A 10179-nucleotide genomic window follows, 5' to 3' on the forward strand; every position below is an offset into this window, starting at 1 on the left:
TATGTTGCATGAAGAATCCCCACCAGATTTTTTATGCTCCCTGCATAGAAAAGGAAGGATACACACTGAGAAAAATAAAGCATGGTTTGAGTGATATTCACTTAAAAGTGTTATGAAATCTTTGTGTTGATAAATCAATGAATAGCAACCATTGTTCTGACTGTTCTGTACCTCCATGGTTCTGATCGTAATGAATAGATGACATAAAACGTGATAACTTTTATGTTTGTCTCATCGTGCATCACTTTTGGAAACACTGTTTTATAGTAGTTACAAACAGAGTGGGAAAAAGGTTTTCTTATACATGTAAACTTTACACTTTATGAAAGGAAAATAAAGGGAATAAAACGTATGGTAAAATAATAAGAATATTAATCAATATCGCCAGCAGAATATGATTGAGAAGATCGTAATATTATTTTTGTTTAACTTAAATCACTGAACATGGAGGTGGGGCCTCTACCGGTATATAAACTAGACTTTGTGATGAATACACTCAGTGCTAGTGTGACAGTTTTCCGACGACCTCAATTTTCGGACATTTAATGACATGCTGTTCGTTGTACGGTACTCACTTCGCTCCGTACGGTTTCACAAGTCAAGTGATGCTCCTGTCCTGTTGTGGATAGTTTTTTTTAGATAGAAGCTATTTTGGGCACGGCAAACTTGGCAAAGTTAGCCAGACTGTAGTACGATACAAGGTGCCGTAAGCAACACACAGAGACAGCCCATACGTCCGCTAGGTAAGCGCAAAACACGTCGAAATACGGTTGAGTCGTCCATGGGTTAACCGTAACTAATTATCACGAAATATTTATATTTCTGAACATATCGAAATTAAAAATCGGAGTTTTGAAGTTTCAAATTATCAATATTTAGCCCCTGATCACATTCAAGAGTCGTCCTATTACTGCGATAGCAGTCCGATTTCTATGCACTCAACATGGGGGCAAAAGTTTGGCAACTTCCGTCGTATTAACAGTTTGGGGATAAACACAATAGAGTTTCAAAAGGGCATGGTAATAAGATTTCGTAGTGCTCGTCATTTATGAAACGGCTTTGGGCGAAATTCACTACCCTGTCCGAAAACTGTCACTCACACTGATAGTACGCTTACAACAAAACACTCCGGAAAAAGAAGGAAAGATAATATTCGAATTTGGAAGATAAGCGTTCGCAATCGCGATTAAGGAATGACACGTGTTTGCGAACGGATACTGGGCCATAAACGGCAATCAGAAACACAAGTTAAAATTCTTTCACGTTGATATTTTGAAACAAAGTTGCAGGCGACAACTAACAACACAGTGATGGCGGATTCTATAGTGTGCAAGATATGTGTGAGCGTATTGCGGAATTTCTTGAATAATGCCTTGAATATGACATAGCGTTCGCAAGTACCATGAAAGTTGCGTGATTTTAACAGGCGCTCACAAAAACAATGTGATTATTTTTTAAAAGGCACACATAAGTGATACTTACCGATATTGCAGCAATCGACAGAGATGCAGCCTGTAACCCACAATGCAATTCGAACGGAAAATGACCCGGAAGAGGTTAAAAAGCCAACACGTACGGAAACTGGGCCTGTACGGAAACTGGGCCACAGAATGTACATCCATTGTGTTGATAGTTTCAAGTTGATGGTTTTCCGCCATGAATGCAAAAACGATTTTACAGAGCTGACTTCTTCAGGACCTGGCGTGCCGATCTCTTGTAACTTGTCTTTGTCGCCAGTAGCGGGATAAAATGTCCCAATTTATTATTGAGTACACTGAAAGGTTCAGTCGCGTATGGGTCTCGCCCAACTCCAACCCATACACGACTGAATTTTCTGATCTAATCTTTAGCAGAACCACGGAAAAGATGTGACGCATCCAAAACACTCTTGTGATGGGGTTTACTTAGAGTTCTCGACTGTTTACTAGCCGGGAAAGTTTTCGTAATGCTTCGTGTAACTTGCTCGTATAACAACAATATAGCAAAAATACAAAAAAATATATAATACCATATATATATATATATATATATATATATATATATATATATATATATATATATATATATATGATATATATATATGATTATATATATATATATATATATATATATATATATATATATATATATATATATATATATATATATATATATATAATATATATATGATTGTCTCTGCTCTTCTGCCACTGGCATTTGCATCTGCTATAGGTTTATCACAGCTTCTGCAAACGCTACTTAAGTCACGATATAAGTAAGTATACCTAGTTTCTTTGGCTGATAGGGCACAAGGTAAATTTTGAGGTTGGTCATTTCTGTGAGATAGTGAGATGACTTTATCTTCAAAGTGAAAGTAGTACTGACATGTCTTATTTAACTTTCAAAATTGCTTTAGGTTACTGGTTGAGGAGGGACTCGAGTATGCACCGACACAATGTCCCGCACGCGACGTCCATCACAATGATGCGATATCGTGCGCAAGTGTCGGGACTAAAACAAACAAGACAACCAGGTTGATTTCCCGGTTGATTTACAGGTATCGGGCCGCGTTGTATCAAGGATGCCACTGACAGACTCGAAATATATGCTTTTTGGCGACCGACTGTTAACCTGCGATCGATAACTCTTCCAGTCCAACCAGACGGTTGACTACCAGCAAATTAGTTGCAATAAAAACCGCCGCCAGAGAGGCCGAACGATGTCTAGCTAGGGAGTCGCCCCTGAATGCGAATTAGCTGGGGAGTCGTCCGTGAATGGCAATCGGACGAGATGTCCTTTCTGCAATAAATTCATAAATATTGACATTTTTCGATGATCACGTGACTCCACTTCCAAGAATAGCTCCGAACAAAGAATAAATACAGCGACAGGAAACACATTTGTCTCATCGCCAACCTTTAAAGCATAACGAACGAGAATTACGCGTTTGGTCAAATTTATGCAGCACCCCCAAATCAAGGTTGATGGCAAGCGACATTTATGTCTCGGCCTGTCTGTTATCTTTTTTTCAGGGAATTATCCAATCCTTTCCCATTAAACCAATGTAGTGTAGGTTTTTCTGTGGTATCGCTCACTAATGATATTGGATTTCGATAGATATTATAGAAAAGACGGTCGCCTGATGCTAGTCAATGGCTAATATGTATGGAAATAACACGATCTGTTACTAATTGCTCCCTGGCAGGCCCATTGCAATAAAACCTAGCTATCGAAAGCGTAATTGCCTCGTATCACACCTAACAGAGTGTGATAATTTTCTATGGTCGCTTCAGTTGTCAGGTATGTCACAGACTTTGCTGGATAACCTACAAAAACCGTTTTATCTGATAAACCCAAGTCTCATTTGTAACAGTCACACAAGAATTTCGTCATAAATAGTATGGAAAAATTCCTGTGGTCGCATACAAATAGATATTTCGTCGACTAGTGCAAAGGTGAGATAACGATGATGCAGCCCTTGTATTTCTATAAAATTGTTCTCGTACTGTTACCATGGCAACAGCCATAGTGACCTCACTGGTGCTCTATTGAAGAGTTTTCGTGAAGAGTATGAATGCATAAAATTATCGAAAACCCATACATGTAACTTTCGGAGTATTTTTTCTGTTATTGTCCCTTTAACTACCCTAACATTTCCTACGAAAGATGTAGGTATATGCCTTGCCTCTTTTGTACGCATCTTTTGAGTTGTACATAGTCTGTGGCGTTGCCTTGACAACGAGAAGGCGGCATCTCTGCGCCATTTGAACCATCCAATCATCCGACAAGGTATGCTGAAATTGCCCGCCGTTGCCTCCGTCCAAGTCGGCAGATATCACCATGCTGGCGTTGTGTCCACAAGGAAGCAGCATTCTGGCCATGTTTTCGAAGGCGGCTTCGGGTTCAAAGGTTAAATGATCCAAGAAGTTTATGGAGTAGACCAGGGCCGCTTTACCTTCGATGGAGCACGCTCTTACCTCTGCGAATTGTGGGAAAACTTTCCAAACAACCTTCTTGTCGTTGAAATCCATGTGACTTGTTCGACTTTGATTTGCGTTTGGCAAAAGATACATCAAATTCGATATAACGGGTCCAACTGCGACCAGTTTCGCTTTCTCGAAGTACACACCACGCATGCGCGAGCCTGCGCCAACATCGACCACTATTTGGTCTCGGAATGACCCCTGACTGTAGCCCCAGGATTCAAACAAAAAGGCTGCCTCCTTCAAAAATCCTTCAGACCGGCGAAATTGAACTCCAATATTCAGATGATAATTCGTGATGTCGTCAAGATATTTGACAAAATCTGCTGACATTTTGTGGTACCTGTCGATGAAGAAATTTTCATTGTCTTCGAGACATCCGGTAACGCTACCCTCATCAGGTTTTCCTTTGTTCCTATCGGGACATAAACATTGTTTTTCTCTCTCTACAATCTTGATTTTGTCGATGACACAGCTCCCTGGCAAACGTGAGGGCACAAGTCGGAGGAGTGACCGGATGACAAAAACGACGACAACGAAGATGGCGACAGTGATTATTTTGCGACTTTTCATCTTTTAAAACTTTTCAGTTTCTCCGTACGATGAGAAGACTACAAGAGAAGAAAGGACAATTACATATAAAACACTTTTGACCATTAGACTGTTATAAATTAACAAACTTATGAAGAAATGTCGAAGACTGTCTAATGCCCAGTTGATTTTGAGGTGTTTTGGGAGGGATGCTGTGTTTATTTGTTTGTTTGTTTGTTTGTTTTTCGTGTGTGTATGTGTCTGTGTGTCTCACTGTGTGTCTGTGTGTGTGTGTGTGGAAAGTAGTGTTTCGTCATGAATGATCGTCTTTGTGTTGAAAATCAAAAATGGTAATCTTTTCTATCAACGTGCATGTTTGATTTAGTCATTAAAACATGATTAATGATTATCGATTGTACTATATTAACATACGATTAAAGCTCTCACTGGCCGTTTAAGTGTTATAATTTAATAGCATCTCTCACAGTTAAACTTTGTTGTCCGATAAAAGTAATGATCTATCCGTTGCACCTAGTAATTTGAATGAACGTTACCTTTCAAAAAGGTTTGTAAACATAGGTATTTAAAAATACAACCATCTAACCATTTATGGCTGTTGATAATAGCATTCTTTTGTTCAGGAGGCAAGAGAACGACGAAAGAGTATGTGATAAAGGACAGGGAAATTAGAGAGACTCAACGAACAAAGAAAAAACAAAAGAAAAATATAGTTTGCCGTGTGGTGGTGGATTTTGAGGAACATAATCCTGGAACATAATCCTTAGTGCGAACCGTTAGCTGTGACTTGGAATAAACTTTCATACCTGTGAAAATCTCTGTCACCGAGGAAGTTGCAGAAATATACTTGAGGACGTCACATCATATCGGTAGGTAATTGTTGGTAAGCAGGGTGTTTAGTGGCGGTCAATTCCGCGATCTTTGAGGGTTATTCGTGTTAAATATTTTGTGAATATAGACACGTCCTCTTCAGTGCTGGCGATGCTGGAAATGCAGATCATTCGGAAAAGATCACTTACTGAAAAAAAACCGTAAAAATGACGCAGGTTGTTAAATGGCCCTTTTTTCCACTTTTGATGAAGTTCGGGAAAACACAGCGACAAGCCCAACGGTGTTTCGAATTCATCAACTTTACAAGTCCTGCATGCAAACGTGAAGCTCATTTAGTTCAAATTCTTACTATTTCCTCTGCGAGGTTAAGGTAGAGTGCGCCTCGGGGACAGATATACGGACTCGCAGGTTTCTTTGTGTTTTGTGTGTGTGTGTGTGTGTGTGTGTGTGTGTGTGTGTGTGTGTGTGTGTGTGTTTCATTTTATTCTGATCTACCGCCAGTAGGGGCTCATTTTCAGGCTCTCGGAAACACGATTGGAACTAATTTGGGATAATTGGATCTTCATATTTTCAATTTCTCAAAAGTGTTAGGTGCCCTATAGCTGAATGTTGCAATAATACAAATTGATCATAAAAACAAGTGTGTAACTTAAAAAGAAAAGTAGTTGAGGTTGCATTTGCAGATTAAATCGACATTACTTCATCATCCAATTATCCCAACTTAGGTCCAATCGTGTTTGGAGTGAAAACAATTTTCACTGTTAGTTTTTCGAGAATCGAAAATATTGTTTCGCAATAGAGTTCTTTCTGAGGTGGCGGCCATTTTTAATTGCAAATGTCAGTGTCAGGTAATTTGTTGCTCTTTAAGAAACTTTGCCCTATGACCCCTGATTTTTATTCTTGAATCAGTAAGAGAATGGCTGACTGTTTCATTGAGGGAAATTATGGCAAAAGGTTACGGTTTTAGCGGTAAAGGCTATTTTTGCACCAATTCTTTTCTCAGAGTTAATGTCAAGTTTCAAGTGTTAGAATCAAGATATTTAGTTCAAATTTTCAGGATAACTCCCTTAGTTAATATTCTTTCTCCAAAGAATATAAAAATTGTATATTTGTAGCCATGATTTTGAAATATGACACCAATCAATATTAAATTTTAATTTTTCATATTTTTTTACATCTTTGAATTCAATAATAAATTAATATTACCAAATTAGTTATAAATATGTTGACACTATTAATTGTAAGATTTGTACGGCAGGATTTGTAAATAAAATTTGTTTTTATGATTTTACATGGGTTTACATATCAAAAATTATTAAAAATTCTTTCAAATTTCAAAATGTGATTTTTCAAAAAGTACTTCAAATACAGGAAAATTGTGCCGTACAAATCTTATCTGTAACCTTGTTAATAGCTGTAAAATTCCATGTCCATATCTCATTTCAAAGGTTGGATTAAATTGGTATAAAATTATGTAGGAAAACTGTTATTCTGTCAAAATTGTTGAAAGCAAGCCATATTTGCACCCCTCTTTTGAAGTCAAAGAGCAGTATTTTTGGTTAATCTCACTTTTGACACCTCTTTGACACTCAAAGAATCTAAAAATGCATTTATAATAGCAGTCACGCATTCTGAATGCAAGCACTGCCTTGTCAAACTTTCCTGAAAAACAGTAAAAATGACTTTCCCTTTTCAAACATTTTTTAAAAGCTAGGGGACCTCTACCATAGTTAATACACTAAGGACTCCCCAACTTCATCTTATTTGGTCAGTTTTTCAGAAGTTTCAATGGGCTATAACTCTGCAATGCTTATGACCCCAAATGTCTAGATTTTTTTATTCCACAGAGAATGTTGACTACTTTCATGTTTTAATAGTTTTATTGAAGTTTATAACTGACGCTCTAGCCTTTACCGCTACCTTAAGAGTCACACACTACCTAAATGGTCAGATAACTAATGCCCCAATGTCTTCATGTTGTTTAAGATTAAACATGTTCAAGGTCTGTACCGAAGGTCGAATATCGGTCAATGGCGCACAAGGACATGTTATAGATATAGTACATTTTGTTCTTCTCTTCCTACCTCCTTGGTTTACTAATGTTTAAAATTACATTTAAATTGTTTGAGTCTTGAAGCGTTCGGACAAAGATATGGGCATTTTAGAAAGTCAACTGCTATAAATATAGCTTTTAAACCTGCTGTTTGACTTGTATTGTGTACACGAAATACAATAAATCGCTCTGGCTTTTGTGGCCAGCTCAGAAACGCTGGTTGCAATCGCTATGTACAAGTCCTGAGATACACGGCTACGTGCATACGCCATTCTGACCCATTTTGATAACACACTAACTAGAACAACTCCACGGCGAAACAGCTTACCTAAATTTGAATAATGCTCACATCAATACAGCGACACAGGCAAACAAGTTGACGTGGTTTGAACCATGTCGTGGACAGTAAGGTGTAACGGAAACGCTTTGTTGTAAACAACGAGAAGTGACGTGACCCCGGCCACATCGAAGAACTGCCGTCTGTTTTGTCAATAGCACGCACTCAGACTAGGGTCGCTCAAGGTGTGGCTCTCGAAGCACAGACATGAGGAAACGGAATATTTCACTCAAAATTTCCTGACCTTGTCGACTTTTACAGTCAGAACTAGGTCAATGACGACCTTCAACACTTTTGATAAAGCTAATTATTGTAGATTCACATGCTAAAACTTGGAAATGACCGGTCAAATCGGATTGTGTGGTAACAAAAGAACGCTGTACTCACCTTATTATAGCGACTGGTCTGTGCACGCCTATCATTCGCCCTTTGACCTCCCAGGCGGTTCGCCTGCCTGTACAATTCGCGATTTCAAACTTTATTATTATCAGAACTTGTGCCATCGAGTAAACTGATTAACCTAAAAGCAACCGCATGGAGAATTCCGAAGTTTTCTTAATGTTCAACGAGCTTTAAAACGAACCGAGAAGGATACGGACGCAGCCATAGGCTAGCGGTAGAAGCTGGTTCACAACCATGGTTATAAGCTTCTACCAATACCACAGACCCTAGCTTTCTCTAGGGTCAATGCTTCTAACAAACTCTTGTGAACAAAGGTTTGAAAGCAGCTTAGTGCCAGCGTTTATTCGGTTAATACATGTAGAGCTCAGAGGATTGTTTTACCGAGTGAAACGCGTGAACATAAGTCAACGCACTTCTGAATTTCCTGACATGAACATCCCTTTTGCTAAATTTTCATTCTTGGACGGTTAAAATATAAACTCTTTTCTGTTTAAAATGATGATACTAATTGGTGAAAGACCTGATTAAGAGAGTTGCGAACTCTAGTCCACATCCCGGCAGTCGTGCAATCCAGTCGTGTTAACGGGTTTCTTTTATCGCTGGCAACAAAACACCAATTGCAAGGGCCACATGCTATATCATCGAGGTGTTTTGAGTCAGAAAAGATTCAGACCTTCTAAACCCGTCTATCCCCATTACACTGTAGATCTACAATCATCGTCGAAAACAATGGGTTTGGGCTAAACCATGGTGTTGAAAGTGTTAAAATCCTTTGCCCGTGCACAGTTTGTGCATTCCGTTTCCGAGAAAAGCAGCGGAGATTGGCATCGGAAAATGGCGTTAATTTGAAAGTTTCAGTCAGCTAAATTTATTGTATGCAATTTGCTTACACAGATCTAAAATATTACAGCGTGAACTCTTGATTTCATTTTTACCGTGAAAAAGGCACTCTGAATTCCGCCTTAGCTAAGTATGAGTTAAGAGTTCAAATTTCCGTTGCCTTTCCGCCCTACAGCTGATACCTTCTTTGCCTACAGTGCCGTCCCATGATTTGTCCAAAAAAATTATGAAGTGACGCGCGAGTCAATTTATACAGAGTGACAAATCGTTACCAGTAAAAACACTGATGAAGCATACGTTGTGCGCTCTAAAAGTCTGGACTAACCTCGAACATGTCTACAAATACATCGGTAAAAAATGTGCTGGCAAGTTACCGTCTGCACATTAGTAAGTTCTTTTGTGGTATAAATATTTGCAGGTAATACCGCACAATAAGATTACCTTGGCGGCTCATCTGTTGCTCATTTGAAGCATTTGAACGGGTATTTCATTCTTTTACAAAGCTATTTAAAAAGCCTGCAGGTGTAAAGGGTATGCCTTTGGGATACTTTTCGGACATTTGTCAGACAACTACCACAAGGTCATCACAGCTCAAAAGTAAGTGAAATTTCTGTATAAAGGTGGGATTCAAATTCAATTTTGTTCTGCGCGCGCACCGGCTTTCTTTTCAAGAGCCAATGAGGCAATTCAATGGGATTCAATTCGGTGCCACAACTCTGCATGTGAGACAGATACATTGTATCCACGATAGAAACGATTAGCTTGGGTGTCATCACAAATTTTAAAGTCACGACTCATTAATTAGTTACAGCAAACCAGCATTGGGCAGCTCTGTCTGGACCGATACTGAACAGTTGATCTACAACGTAGCTGTTTTCAGTAACAATTACAGCTGAAAGTTAGAAGATGTTCGCTGAAGCTAAAACTGTCTCACACTCCGAGTCGCGTCGTTGTACTGAATTGAAACACACTGTAAATATCACAGTGCATACAAATATTGTAACGTTTTATCCCGTGGATTATTGTTTTAGTATTTTGCTGTGTTTGCAAAAGAGAGATTCTTGGCCCACACTCTCCCAAATAGTTTCGAAATGCCTAGTATTCACATCGCCAATATACGTTATACCACGGTCCCTCCCTTTGTGGAGGGACCGTGGTTATACATAAATGTGTAAATGTTCGATGTTATTGTTGACGACTTAATT

General features: G+C 38.8%; 1 protein-coding gene across 2 annotated transcripts; it reads right to left on the reverse strand.

The window, feature by feature from the left end:
* Window positions 1–2163: 2163 nt before the first annotated feature.
* LOC139120063 (uncharacterized) lies at window positions 2164–8369 on the reverse strand. 2 transcript variants are annotated; one of them, XM_070684114.1, is made up of 3 exons: window positions 8120–8369; window positions 5318–5529; window positions 2164–4573 (listed from the first exon to the last, which is right to left on the reverse strand). In XM_070684114.1, the coding sequence occupies exon 3, from the start codon at window positions 4533–4535 to the stop codon at window positions 3627–3629; it is 909 nt and encodes a 302-aa protein (XP_070540215.1). In that variant the 5' UTR covers window positions 4536–4573; window positions 5318–5529; window positions 8120–8369; the 3' UTR covers window positions 2164–3626. The 2 variants fall into 2 exon arrangements, with proteins under 2 accessions (XP_070540215.1, XP_070540214.1); XM_070684113.1 differs by lacking the exon at window positions 8120–8369 and adding an exon at window positions 7724–8105.
* Window positions 8370–10179: the final 1810 nt, after the last annotated feature.

The sequence above is a fragment of the Ptychodera flava genome, chromosome 20, assembly GCF_041260155.1.
Source record: "Ptychodera flava strain L36383 chromosome 20, AS_Pfla_20210202, whole genome shotgun sequence".
In the NCBI taxonomy this organism is placed as follows: domain Eukaryota; kingdom Metazoa; phylum Hemichordata; class Enteropneusta; family Ptychoderidae; genus Ptychodera; species Ptychodera flava.

Excerpts from the sequence above, each read along its gene's own strand:
- LOC139120063 (XM_070684114.1), bottom strand. The coding sequence starts at position 4,535 with ATGAAAAGTCGCAAAATAATCACTGTCGCCATCTTCGTTGTCGTCGTT.